The 14,161-nt window shown below is 38.9% G+C and overlaps 1 protein-coding gene across 3 annotated transcripts in view; it reads left to right on the top strand.

The window, feature by feature from the left end:
• NUP133 (nucleoporin 133) overlaps window positions 1-14,161 on the top strand; it is a 58,981-nt gene that overhangs the window by 35,648 nt on the left and 9,172 nt on the right. For all 3 annotated transcript variants that reach the window (XM_045437429.1, XM_045437430.1, XM_045437428.1), the window contains exons 16-24: window positions 557-679; window positions 1,260-1,356; window positions 2,032-2,283; window positions 2,937-3,070; window positions 5,611-5,769; window positions 6,625-6,760; window positions 11,025-11,143; window positions 12,114-12,194; window positions 13,693-13,757. In XM_045437429.1, the coding sequence (XP_045293385.1) occupies window positions 557-679; window positions 1,260-1,356; window positions 2,032-2,283; window positions 2,937-3,070; window positions 5,611-5,769; window positions 6,625-6,760; window positions 11,025-11,143; window positions 12,114-12,194; window positions 13,693-13,757 (1,166 nt within the window). The remainder of the gene's footprint in view (window positions 1-556; window positions 680-1,259; window positions 1,357-2,031; window positions 2,284-2,936; window positions 3,071-5,610; window positions 5,770-6,624; window positions 6,761-11,024; window positions 11,144-12,113; window positions 12,195-13,692; window positions 13,758-14,161) is intronic.

Raw genomic sequence — 14,161 nt, forward strand, 5'->3', positions numbered from 1 at the left:
CATTTCTGTTTTTCCTTATCTCTGAGTGCCCAATGCTATGCAAACTCTAGGTGTATTAAGTAGTAAGGTAGGGAAAGTTTAACTGTGGGCTGAAACTGGAAACAAGGGTTTCAGTGCTTTAAGAACAGTTTTGCACCGTTACCTCCGTGTGTTAGTAATGACAAAAATTAGAAAAGAACAGTTAGAAATTATATAATTGACCCTTGAACAATGTGAGGGTTAAGGGTGCCCGACCCCCCCATGCAGTCAAAATGTTTTTAAAAAAATCCTGAAGAAGAGAAAATAAATTTACAGTACTGTAAGGTATCGAAAAACGTCTACATGTAAGCAGACCCACGCATTTCAAACCTGTGTTGCTCAAGGATCCCTTGCACAGTATTTTCTCTCCCTACTTCTTTTTGAATGTATTTTTTGCCGTCAACTGTTTTATTCTGAGTAATGAGCTAAGAATATGACTTTATGAGAAAAGCCCGTTGAGTAGATTCTGGGCAGTTGTGATTATGACCCATCGCCATGGTTTTTGTTAAAAGTAGTCGCCTTCTCTGTACTCCCTCAGGTGTCGCAGGTAGACACCATTTACGAGTGTTTACTGGAGCACGAGGAGCAGGTCTTAAAGGAAACATCTTTGGAATCTGTTGAATGGGCTGAAGTGGTGATCAATGTGAACAGTATTCTCAAGGTACAAAACCACGGTGAAGATTTCAGCAAATCAAAGACCGGAGTGTGGCTGGAAGAGAAAGTGGTTTCCATATTCCAACTCTGTATTGCCAGTAATTTAAAAGTGTTTAGCATTTAATTCAAAAAATTTAGAAAAGTACAGTCGTTTTATTTATCAAGCATTTTGAATGTCTTGTGCATATTAAAAGTTTCTATAATCCTGGGTTCTGGATTATAATAAAATAATAACCTTTTATCTGGAGAAAGATACATGTATCATGGCAAATGTATTAATGTTATAGTAACTAAGTGTCTTAATTAGTCAAGAACTTAATAGTTACATTATTGATTAAAATGTTCCATTTAATCTTAGATAATGTTCTTTATAGCAATGGTTTTCCTACTTCGGTTAGTAAGTTTTCCAAAATTAAAGTTAAGTTATGGAGTAAAACAAATTTCAAATGCAGAAAGAACCAAAAGAATAGTTCTTACAGACTTGAGCCGAGTATTTTTTTAGTATTAATAGACTTTGATGTTTCAAATTATCTTTAAAAATACTGGGACTCATCACTTTCTGCATATGCTGATGCATTTTTTTCTAGGACATGCTACAAGCTGCCTGTCATTATCGACAGAATAGAAACTCCTTATATAGAAAAGAGCCAGTAGAACAAGAACCTGAGTATGTTCCTTGGACAGGTGAGATTGCAAGCTCTGAGCGCAAATGTACTGGTTTACTATCAGCAGTCGTTCAAAATATATTTCTAATGGCCTGTCGTTTCTGGAAGCTGTATTATTCCATTAGTGTGGGTTTGTGAGTGAAATGAAAAATAAGTGCCACCTCCAGAATGAGTAATTCTTGTGAAAATTGCCTTATTCTCTTAGAATAATTTGTAGATTTGTCTGTAATTTATGTAACTGATACTTATTATGCGTCCACTAGATTTAAAAAAAAATTTTAAGTAATCTCTACCCCCGACGTGGTGCTTGAATTCACGATCCTTAGATCAAGAGTCACATGCTCTACTAAGCCAGCCAGGCGCCCTTTGTCTACTAGATTTTAGTGCATATGGTTATTCAAAGAAGGAGGTCCTGGCCCTAGAGGTATTGACAATAGTTAATGTTGATTTAATACAAGAAAGTAAGTGGAGTTAACACTGAAGGAATTTAGAAGGGAGAGGATCATGTTCACCTGGCTGTGTTGAAGTCTCCATAGAGAAGATGGGATTTAAGCAGGACATAGAGAGGGGTCAGCTGAACCCCTATTTGGTTTATTTTTCCAGCAGCGGTGACATGATAGTTTTTAGGCAGTTGGTCTTTCCCCTAGCCATTGTAGAACCCTTACTTACCATATTACTTTATGTGATTTCATAGCAACGAGTGGTCCTGGGGGCATCCGAACAGTAATCGTGCGCCAGCATGGGATTGTCCTGAAAGTGGTATATCCTCAGGCAGACAGCAACCTCCGAAACATTCTGACAGAGCAGCTGGTAGCACTGATTGATTGCTTCCTGGATGGTTACGTTTCCCAGCTTAAGTCTCTGGACAAATCTGGTGATCAAGAAAGATACAGCAGTCTGGAAATGGAATACCTACAGAAAAGATCAGATCTCCTATCTCCACTTCGTAAGTGCATGATATTTAGCAATGGCTATGGGTCTTTGACATTGCGGAACGGGTGACGGAGTCCAATCATTAATGTAGCATATTCAGTGTAATATCGTTAATCCAACTGTAACCAAGAACGTAAAGCAAAGCAGGTATGTACAGCTTTCTGCATTCATTCATTTGTTCGACCTTGTCTTCACACCTTTCCAGGTACGAGTACCATAGATGGTGCTGAAGATGATTTGAAAATGAATAAATTAAAAACAACTGGAGACTGTGCTCAAAGAGCTTATCTCAGACTTTTACATGAATAAGTCGACTGCATAGTAGAGCACGATGAGGGCGGTTAGAGGGTACAGATGGAACAGTGTGGCTGTTCGGCAAAGGACACATTATTTTCATAGCTAGAGTTAGGAGAAGTAGCTCGTTTTGCTAGTATACCAAGGAAGGGACTAGCATCATGGGTAGGCAGTGATGAAGCAGGGGATTAAATTTGCCTCTCTAATGAGTTTATAAGGATTATGAAACTAAATGCCAGTAAGTGGAAAGGTTTCTATTCCGTTATTTTTTAGAATCTAATATGAATTAAAGGTAAAGTTTCAAGTAATACTTTTTATCACATAATAAGTTTTCACTAACAGAAATTTTTCCATCTGTTCTCATTTCTACAGTCACACTAGGCCAATACCCGTGGGCTGCTTCATTAGCAGAAAAGTACTGTGACTTTGATATCTTAGTGCAAATGTGTGAGCAGACTGACAACCAGACCAGACTCCAGCGCTACATGACCCAGTTTGCTGATCAGGTAACGAGTGTTGGGGACGTAGGAAATTGATGCTGTTGTAAGGTTTTACTATTTCAAATCTTTTTTTTTTTTTTTTTTTTTTTTTTTGAGAGAGAGAGAGCACGTGTGGGGAGAGGGGTAGAGAGAGGAGAGAGTGAAGTCCAAGCAGGCTCGGAACTGTCAGTGCAGAGCCTGATGCAGGCAGGGCTTGAATTCATGAACCGCGAGATCATGACATGAGCAGAAATCAAGAGTCAGACACTTAACTGACTGAGCCACCCAGGCGCCCTCATTTCAAATCTTACTTGGGTGTTTTGTTGGAAGATGATATATAGTCGTTTTGTAGTTACCTTATATACTAATTTGTGCATTAGGTTTCTTTGTAAATTGGCAGATGATTCCAAATATTGTTGAAAGGTTCTGTGACCTTTGACGAATAAGTTAAAATTTTCATTTCTATTCATATATTTCCAGTCATAATTAAAAGTACTTAGGTATATGAAAATTGAGAGAATTTTTAAAATTTGAAAAGAAGATCTTAGGAGCACAGGATGCTGCAGCTTTTAGAGAGCTCAGCTTTCCATACACCAAAGATTTGTGCTCTCCTTCTTTGACATCATGCTTCTTATTTTTTTTCTAATTTTTTTTTTAAATGTTTATTTATTTTTGAGGGAGAGAGAGAGAAAGAGCATGAGCAGAGAAGGGGCAGAGAGAGAGAAGGAGACACAGAATCTGAAGCAGGCTTCAGGCTCTGAGCTGTCAGCACACAGCCTGATGCGGGGCTTGAACTCATGAACCATGAGATCATGACCTGAGCCGAAGTCGGATGCTTAACCGACTGAGCCACCCAGGTGGACCACATGCTTTTTATTTTTCAAAAAACTTTTCACTATGACACTCTCTAGGTGAATTTAAGCTAGTTGATTGTCAAGTAAGCACTGACTTTTTTCTTACTATAAAAGTGAACATAGTATAAAATTCAGAAAGCCCCTATAAACCAGAAAGATTTTAAGAATCATTCAAAATTTCACTACCCAGAGAGGAAGAACCCTTTGTAACATTTGGTTTATGTTGTTCTAATCTTTTCACGCCATATTATTGTGGACAAATATGTTTTGCCAGCTGCTAATCACAAACATTTGTCCTGATATCATTAAATATTTCACAATGTTTTGATGGTATTGTGGTATTTCATGGCCTGGATGTAACCTGCCTTATTTGATCAGGGCCTGATTGTTTGACATGGCTTATTTAGTATTTCACGATAGCACTAAAGTAAATATTTCTGCGTCCATCATGATTTCTATTCTTTTGTGGATTCTAGTTCTTTGTTGACATTTTTCATCCATTTTTGCTTTCTTTTATTTTCTTTAATATGTTCGGTAGTTCTTTAAAAAATCCTTCTGTACTATCTCTAAAATCTGATCATCCTCAGATTTGTTTCTCTTGCCTACTTCTTGGTCATATTTTTCTGCTTATTATGTCTTACGAATTTCTTATTGTATTTTGGATATTGTGTGTAAAGGAACCTTAAAGATGAAAATAATGTTTGTTTTTTTTTTCTCCTGAGAGGCAGATAAAGTGAGAGGTAGGTCACTCAGTTCATCAAGAACAGAGGTGGGCCAAGATTTGGTTGAGGCTTTTGTTACATTCATTTCATTTCTGGTTTCAAAGCCTTGTGGGACTGGTGTGTTCATGGCAGAATTTCCTTTAGTGGAAATACCTCTTGAATACTGTGTTACTGTAGGACATTTTAATCTTCCCTTCCAGCCTAGCCTTCCATGCTACCCCAGCATCCGGCAAACATCAGGTGGGGAAAACTGGCTAGGCATTTAGACCCTCTCTAGAATCCTGTTTATCATTCCAGTGCACATGGCCTTCTGGCACAGAATTGAACCCCTGGAGGTGTGGAGGCAGCACCTGGGTGGCTCAGTCAGTTAAATGTCCAACTTGGGCTCAGGTCATGATCTCACAAGTTCATGGGTTTGAGCCCTGCGTTGGGTTCTATGCTGACAGCTCAGAGCCTGGAGCCTGCTTCGGATTCTGTGTCTCCCTCTCTTTCTGCCCCTCCACTGCTCATGCTCTGTGTCTTTTTCTCTCTCTCAAAAAAAATGAATAAACATTAAAAAAAGAATTTGACCCCTGGGAATCTTTCATTCTGCACTGTTGCATAGAACTTTCCGGTGTATTTTCTAAGATAGGACATAGGGCACGTTGAGCACCTGATGTGATTAGTGTAACTGAGGAACTGAATTTTAACATTTTAACTAGGTTTAAACAGCTGTACATAGCTAATGGCTGTCAAACCATACCACGCACATCTAGAGTTTACATGATCTTAAGCAAGATCCCCTTTCTGAGTCTGCATTCCTCTTTTGTTAAACTAAGTTAAGGGTTTTTTTTTTTGAGGATCCTAGTATATAGAAAATAAATGTTTAAACAGGATCTCTGTTCTGGAATCTAAGACCTTTGAAAAAAATATTAACGTTTTATTATCAGAAATATACTTTTTAAAACTGTATTAATAAATATTATTGGATTCTTTGCTCTTTTATTTGTAGAATTTTTCAGACTTTCTCTTCCGTTGGTATCTGGAGAAAGGAAAGCGAGGCAAATTATTATCTCAACCCATTTCTCAGCATGGAGAGTTGGCAAATTTTTTGCAAGCTCATGAACATCTCAGCTGGTTACATGAAATTAACAGCCAAGAATTAGAAAAGGTAAGAATTGAGTTACATGGAGCAGGTTTAGGCAGTTTTTTACTTAGTTGTTTTTTTTTTTTAACTAGTTTTTATTTTATAGAGAAAGAGCACAAGCAGGGGAGAGGGGCAGAAGTTCAGAGAGAGAGAGAGAGAGAGAGAGAGAGAGAGAGAGAGAGAGAATCCCAAACAGGCTCCATGCTTAGCACAGAGCCCAATGTGGGGCTCCATCCCATGACCCTGGGATCGTGACCTGAGTTGAAGTCAGGAGTCAGATGCTCAAATGACTGAGCCACTCAGGTGCCCCTTTAGTTCTAATTAGTTTAGTTTATAGTGATTAAAATGCTATTTAGAAATTATTTTAAGCATATGTCTCCTTTCTCTGACATAATTTGAATAAAGTATTCTTGTTTATTTATGATGGCATTTCTCGTATTTTTAATGTCTCAAAAAAATGTAGCCCGTTGTGTGTTGACTACTATTAGAGTAAAATAAAGCACAAAAATTGTATTAACATGTAAATAACCATTGACCTTTATTTGCAATGAGTATTAAAATGTTCAAATTATGAGTAAAAACAATACACGAATTAATTTTAAAATTTGTCCTTGACAGGTCGTTGAAGTGACTCTGTAATTGTTACAGAGCAAATGTCTTATACATGTTTCTTTTCCCAATAATTAGTGTCGCTGGTTGGTATTTTATTGTGTAATTACTCTTGGTGTATAGAACCAATTAGTTTTTAGGTTTGCTAGTACTGACTTGATCTTTCATTGATATAAATTAGGGAGGAAAACAAGTTTAGGTCGTGCATTAGCCTGTATTTCAACTTGAATTAGTACGCAGGGTCTTATCACTTTTCATGTTTTGTTGTAGGCTCATGCAACACTTCTGGGTCTGGCAAACATGGAAACACATTACTTTGCAAAGAAAAAAACCCTTCTTGGCTTGAGTAAATTGGCTGCATTGGCTTCAGACTTTTCAGAGGATGTACTGCAAGAAAAAATTGAAGGTAAAAGAAAGAATTTGAGCATCAAGCATGCTATCAGTGAACTTTTATAATGCATTCCTAGTATTGTTCAATGGTATTCATTAGACATAGGACCCATCTCTTCTTTAAGAGGAATGCTTTCTATTCAGTGGCTTTAGACAATTACATAAGTACATATTTGGGATTCTATTTTTTAGAGAAAGTTTGTATGTTAAATAAGAATTCCTAAAGAATGAAAGTAAATGATTTGACCTGTGCTTTGATTACACCCTTAGTGACTCACATTCTAAGAACAGGAAGAACTGCCAAGAAATCTTTATTCAGTGGGTTTGTTGTAGGTAGTAGTTTGTTAAAGCTACTGGTTTCAGAATTCAAAGCTTTTTGGTGCCATAATTGTGAGACTTTTGTTATGTTGTCAGTTAAGAAAATGTTTGGATATATTCTTATTTTTGAGAACCAAGGGGAAGAGGGAGATGGAAATCTAGGAGGAGGATGAGGAAGGGCCCTGGACTGTACTTGAATTGGAGATTTCAGATGGAATCACGATTGTTCAAAATTAAAGTATTTCTTGGGCTCTGTCCACTGAAAAGGCCTAAAAGCAGTGACACCCCAGTGGCAGGAGCGTACCTAGTCCTGTATCATGGCTTCTAACTACTATTTCTCAGTAAAAGGAGATGAGGGTTATTGAGGAAATGATCCTGGGGAGTCTTGTTGGGCCAGAAAGCAAGCTTAATGTAGAGATGTCAAACAATACGACAGCCACCACTGGCCAAGTTTGGGGATAATCTAAACACCAAAAAGAATGATAGTGAAACATTTTATTTCACAGTTTAAAAACAAAAAAATCCATAAATCTACAGTGAGACCCATAAGGGGAGGGGTCAGTGAGAGTTTCCTTTAGAAAAAAAAAGAATACCAACTAATAAGTGTAGAATGGGACTTGGCAGATCACCACCTGCAACCATGGTGACTAATGTGTCATCCAAGGACGCTAAAGCCGTTGAGTTTAGGGGTTAGGGGAAAAGGATGGCCTCATGTTTTCAGAGTATCATGACATAGACCTGACAGGTACCATCATCAGCACTGAGACAGGCTCACCGTAAATACTTCCCAGGGTGATGTCATGTAGCAATGTGGAATACCACCTTGTGCTGTTGTCGTGTCAGAAATGTTCAACCTGAATCTAACCACAGGGAAGTGATTAGATAGATCCTGTTTTGGGGCATTTTGCAATATAATTGGCTCTGACTCCCCAATTCAGCAGCATGAAAGACAAAAAATTTAAAAAAACAACAAAACAGGAGGCTGTTTTAGATTAAAGTAACCTGAGAGCCATGACAACCAAATGTAGGGAGAGAGGCTGGCTCAGCTCCTCGATCATCCCCCAAATAACCAACCATGACGCACGTTTTGGGGACAACTGAGGGGATGTGAACATAATTAACATTAGATGATATTTCTGTATTTATGTTAAATTTTTCAGACCTGATAATGATATTGTGATTGAATGCCCTTAGGAGGTACATCCTAAAGTATTTAGAAATGTCCTGATGTTTGCAGCTTTCATTTGATTTAGGAGGAAAAGCAAATCGGTAGATTGGTAAATAGGTAGATAAAGCCAAGATGGCAGAATGATAACAGGTAACCGTAGGTATACAGGGGTGCACTGTATTGTTCTTTAATATTTTCTCTAGGGGCGCCTGGGTGGCTCAGTCGGTTGAGCGTCTGACTTCGGCTCAGGTCATGATCTCACGGTTCGTGAGTTCGAGCCCTGCGTCAGGCTCTGTGCTGACAGCTCAGAGCCTGGAGCCTGCTTTGGATTCTGTCTCCCTGTCTCTCTGTCCCTCCCCTGCTCGCACTCTGTCTCTCTTTCTCTCAAAAATAAAAAAATGTTAAGAAAAATTGTTTTAATTTTCTGTGGTGTTAGAATTTATTTTTATTTTTCTAATGTTTATTTATTAAAAAAAATTTTTTTAATGCTTTATTTTTGAGAGAGAGAGACAGAGTACAAGCAGGGGAGGGGGAGACACAGAATTTGAAGCAGGCTCCAGGCTCCGAGCTGTCAGCACAGAGCCTGACGCCAGGCTCGAACTCATGAACTGAGAGATCATGACCTGAACTGAAGTCGCATGCTTAACCGACTGAGCCACCCAGGTGCCCTGTTTGTTTATTTTTGACAGAGAGAGTGCAAGCAGGGGAGGGGCAGAGAGAGAGGGAGACACAGAATCCAAAGCAGAGCCTGACTCAGGGCTCAGACTCACAAACCACAAGATCATGACCTGAGCTGAAGTAGGCTACTTAACCAACTGAGCCACCCAGGCCCCCCTAGAATTCTTTTCTAAATAGGCTGCATGCCCAGCATGGAGCCCATTGTGGACTTGAACTCACGACCCATAGATCAAGAGTCGTACACTTAACCAACTGAGCACCCAGGTGCCCCAAGTTTGGAATTTCTCAAAGTAAAAATTGGAAGGGGATCTTAGCTCTGTGATCAGGGGTGAAGGGTATACAAACATAGATACTTGTATTTGGTTGCAGGGCTTATCCACAGAGGCCAGCCTTTGAGGTATGGGTTCTGTTTATACTACCGTCTTTTTTTCTTCAAGGAATGGGAACAATGGAAAGAATCTTGACAGAAATTGGACAGATCTGGTTTCATATGTTTTCTCTGGCTTACTAGCTTTGTGACCTTGGATACCCTCTGAGCCTCAGTTTCCTCAGCTATAAAATGGGTAGTTGTAAGGAGTGGAGACACTGTGTTCCTTGAAAAAAATGTCTTATACGTATTAAGTCCCCAATAAAGTGTAGGGTTAGCATTTAACTTTTATTATTAAAACTATTTTTCACTGTTTATAAAGGAGATTTTCAATCTTATTTTTAAGCACTAGTAGTGTTTATTGTTCTAGAGAAGTGTGTATATATTCTGCAAGATTGGCTGATAGTCTGACATGGGAAGCCATATTTTAGCCTAGTCACCAGAGATAGACCATGTTATTCAAATCCAGATGGTTGTTTTATCTATTTATTTATATTTGAGAGAGAGAGAGAGAGCGAGAGAGAGAGAGAGCTTGTACGAGCTGGGGAGAGGGGCAGAGGGAAAGAGCAAAAGAATCTTAAGCAGGCTTTGTGCTCAGCTCAGAGCCTGACACGGGGCTCAATCCCACAAACTGTGAGATGACCTGAGCTGCAATCAAGAGTCGGACACTTAACTGACTGAGCCACCCAAATGTCCCTCAAATCAAGGTTTTATTTCTTGCTCCCCCCACAACCCGCTCACCAGAAATCATTGGAACTGTGGTCACCATTTTACATTTGATCACTTCTTAACTTTTGCTTTCTTAACACAATGGGAATGTTTTTGGGTGTCAGTAATTACCTGCAGACTATCATCACAGTGTATCTAATCCTAGGGAGTAGATTTTTTTTTTAATTTTCTGGTTATATAAATAATTCCTTACTGAAATTTGTAAATTACCAGGAAAAAACATAACAAACAAATAGTCTATATAATCTCACTGCCCCAGAGAGAACTATAGTCACTGTTTCCTGTACCCTCCCAGTCTGCTTCTCTATGTATGGAAATCGCACAAAAATTATTTAATTTTTACAAAATTAGGATCACGAGGAGGGATGTCAGTATTTGAATGAGCATATTTATGCTTTGGTCATTGTACCTGGCGGTGACAACTGTGTTTATGAGAATACATAGCAGTTCTCAGTCCTTGTCTCCTGCAGTCCACATCTTCCTGGGCAAAACCGGGGAATTGGGCTGCAGCCTGGATGGCTGATGTCACCTCATCCAGTAGAGCTCACCATTGCTAATTAATCGGTTTGGTGCATAATCTTCCAGCCTTTTTTTCTTGTAATAACTCATGGCGGCTTTTAAATAGATCATTTCCCTTAGTGCAAGATTCTACTGGAAACTGGTGGGAAGAAGCACTTTCTTGAGTTAACATAAAATGGGACCGGGTGGCCCCAGATTTGGGGGACTTGTGTCTTGTGAAATAGCCATCTGTTCTCCAGGCAGTAGGTGTATTTTCATAGCTCTTCTCTTCTCTCCTAACTCTGGTTACTGTGACTGTTTATATGACTTGGATCAAATCATGAATATGTTTTAAAATAATCAGGAATCAAAGGCAAGCAGAATTAATAACATGTTAAGATCATCAAATAACGATGAGATTACCATTAGAGGTGTTCCTTTTTTTTTTTTTTTTTAATTCAGATTTGTTTTATGACAGAGCAGAAGTTTACTCCCCTCCCTGCCTCTCATTTTGAATTCTAGAAATGGCTGAGCAGGAGCGCTTTCTGCTGCACCAGGAGACCCTGCCGGAGCAACTGCTGGCAGAGAAGGAGCTGAGTCTCAGTGCGATGCCGGTGCTGACTGCACCACAGCTCATCAGCGTACGTCTTTGCGAATCCGTGCGCCATTCCTCAGTGTTTCTGGAGTCAGATGGACAGTTCCTAAGAGTAGTCCCCTTTCCGTTTCTATTTTTCTGGTAACTTTCCCCTTCCTCTAAAATAAGTTGTTAGAAGCTGCTTGAGAACAGGAGGCCAGTTGGCAGAAAGCGGATCAGCCTCTGCCTCCCATAGATCTCCAGCTGTTCCTAGAGATGCTTATCCAGGTGACCAGAAGGAAGTACTTGGATTTTCCTTTCTAGCATAGGACATATACATACCATGAGGTACGGTTCAGGCTCTTCCATAAGAAAAATAGTATAAGGAACTAGATTTACATAGCCTGTGAGTACTGTCCTCCCGCTTTTGTCTGGAACACAACACATTCCTGAGGGCAGGAACACAACAATTCCCTAGATGATGGGCTGCAGCCTCCCTGAGACAGTCTCATTGTTATGTACTATACTCGTAGCCTTAACTCTGCTTCGCTCTTTGCCCTTCAGCAGAGCATCCCAATACAAGAGTGATGTAGGATCACTTTGAAATCGCTCTAATTATAGTAACAGAAGACAATTCCAAAACTTCAGTATTTTAGTCATTATTGGTAACAGATTTCCTGTAATTGAGCCCACAACAGCCTCTCTCTATATAGCATATTGCAAAGAATATGCCCAAAAGAATACTGAAGTATGTTACATTATATTGAACGTAAGAATATGAATTTACTGACATTTTTAAAGTATATATACCAAATTACACAAATTAAGTACTGTTGAGTGTAGGCATGTTTTAAAAGAAAGTTGATCGTGAGGATAGATGGAATGTGATTTCCAAATGTGACTGTCTTCTTAGTATAAAATACAAATACCTGTGACTTACTTGGAAGACATAATGACTTATTTTCTCCCTAAATTTCTCTAGTCTTAGTTATATGATTACTTAAAATAATCCTCAGCCTTATTTGAATTTCCCATAGCTATATATCTGTGAAGAAAACAGAAGAGCTAATGAATATGATTTCAAGAAAGCTTTGGACTTGCTGGAATATATCGATGAGGTGAGTAAAATCCCTGGAGATGATCAAAGGCAAGTATCACAATTATGTATTTGGTTTGCTATAGAGTTGAAAACGTATTAAAAAAGAAAAGATAACTTCTTTTAGCCAATCATGACAATGTGTTAATTAAAAAAGACTCCCGGTGGGGCGCTTGGGTGGCTCAGTCGGTTAAGCGGCCGACTTCGGCTCAGGTCACAATCTCGCGGTCTGTGAGTTCGAGCCCCGCGTCAGGCTCTGTGCTGTCAGTTCAGAGCCTGGAGCTTGCTTCGGATTCTGTGTCTCCCTCTCTCTTTGCCTCTCCCCCCTCACACTCTGTCTCTCTCTATCAAAAAATGAATAAACGTTAAAAAAATTTTTTTTTTTTTTTTTAAATTAAAAAATATAAAAAAGACTCTCGGGTGCCTGGGTGGCTCAGTCGGTTAAAGCGTCCGACTCTGGCTCAGGTCGTGATCTCACAGTTCATGAGTTCAAGCCCCACATCAGGCTCTGTGCTCACAGCTCAGAGCCTGGAGCCGGCTTCAGATTCTGTTTCCCTCTCTCTCTGCCCCTCCCCAACTTGTTCTCTCTCTCTCAGTCTCTCTCTCTCTCAAAAATAAATAAATGTTGTTTTTTTTTTTAATTTTAAAAAAGACTCTCTGGTTCAGCGATTCCTAACTCTTGGAATGTGTAGCTCTTTAGAAAAGTTGTCAGGAGAGTCGCTTTCCTGATAATTCTCACATGTTCCCTGGTGTCTTTTTCTGTGCACGAATAAAAAACACGGCTTTTCAGAGTCCTGAAGTAATTTTTTTCTTTCATTTATTAAGTCATTATTAGTTCTTCATTCTGATACGTTGCTTTATCAATTTATTTTTCATAGTATTCACCCTAAGAGGAGCTGTTTCTCAGCCTTCTTTGGGGGGAAAAAAAGATTATGATGATAATTCTGTAGGATAAGAATTGGCCTTGCAATTGAAAGTAGTTTGGTAGATTTAAAAAATGTAATGGATTGGCTTTTATGTTACCTTGTTTAAAATCTTAACCTTTTCAGGGTTCCTGATAACATCAGATTATCACAGAATAATCAGAAACTGATTCACACAGAGTTATTAATTGGCTTACTCTTCTGCGTATTAATGTCTTAAAAGGAAATTTTTTTTAATTATGAATCAGGGGCGCCTGGGTGGCGCAGTCGGTTGAGCGTCCGACTTCAGCCAGGTCACGATCTCGCGGTCCGTGAGTTCGAGCCCCGCGTCAGGCTCTGGGCTGATGGCTCAGAGCCTGGAGCCTGCTTCCGATTCTGTGTTTCCCTCTCTCTCTGCCCCTCCCCCGTTCATGCTCTGTCTCTCTCTGTCCCAAAAAAAAATAAATAAACGTTGAAAAAAAAAATTGAAAAAAAATAAAATTATGAATCAAAAGTAAAGCAATATTTATGTAGAATTAGAAACTGATACAACTCAAATGTAAGCATGTATTTCTTAAAATCAGGACTTAATGAGAATTTTTTTGTTTCACCATAAAGGAGGAAGATGTAAATATAAATGATCTAAAACTGGAAATCCTTTGCAAAGCTCTTCAGAGAGATAAGTAAGTTCTCATAGCATGAATCTAAGGTACGGTTTTGGGAAAGGATTCTTTAGGAAGATTATGATACCATACATCAAATGGTCTTGTAGCCTAATTGTTTTATAACATATACTATGAAAATTGTAATGGTTGCATTAGTAATCTAAATTTTTCATTCAATAATTAAGGGAGAGTTTAAGGACTTAGGACCACTGGTATAATACGTCTCTACTTTTGATTTTAAAATTTAGACTGTCAGTTTGCACAGAAATGCCTGTGTTCCTGATTTTCACACAAGTTGGGCCAATTCTGCCAAACAAGCTGCTGTTGTTTTAAATAAAAAGTTTATTAGAGTATCAGTACTGTCTTGTAAGTTATTGAGACCTCTCACATTATCTCCTTCTTAAGGGGGGAGATTTCTGCTG

This window comes from Leopardus geoffroyi, chromosome D2, assembly GCF_018350155.1.
Source record: "Leopardus geoffroyi isolate Oge1 chromosome D2, O.geoffroyi_Oge1_pat1.0, whole genome shotgun sequence".
NCBI classification, from domain to species: Eukaryota; Metazoa; Chordata; class Mammalia; order Carnivora; family Felidae; genus Leopardus; species Leopardus geoffroyi.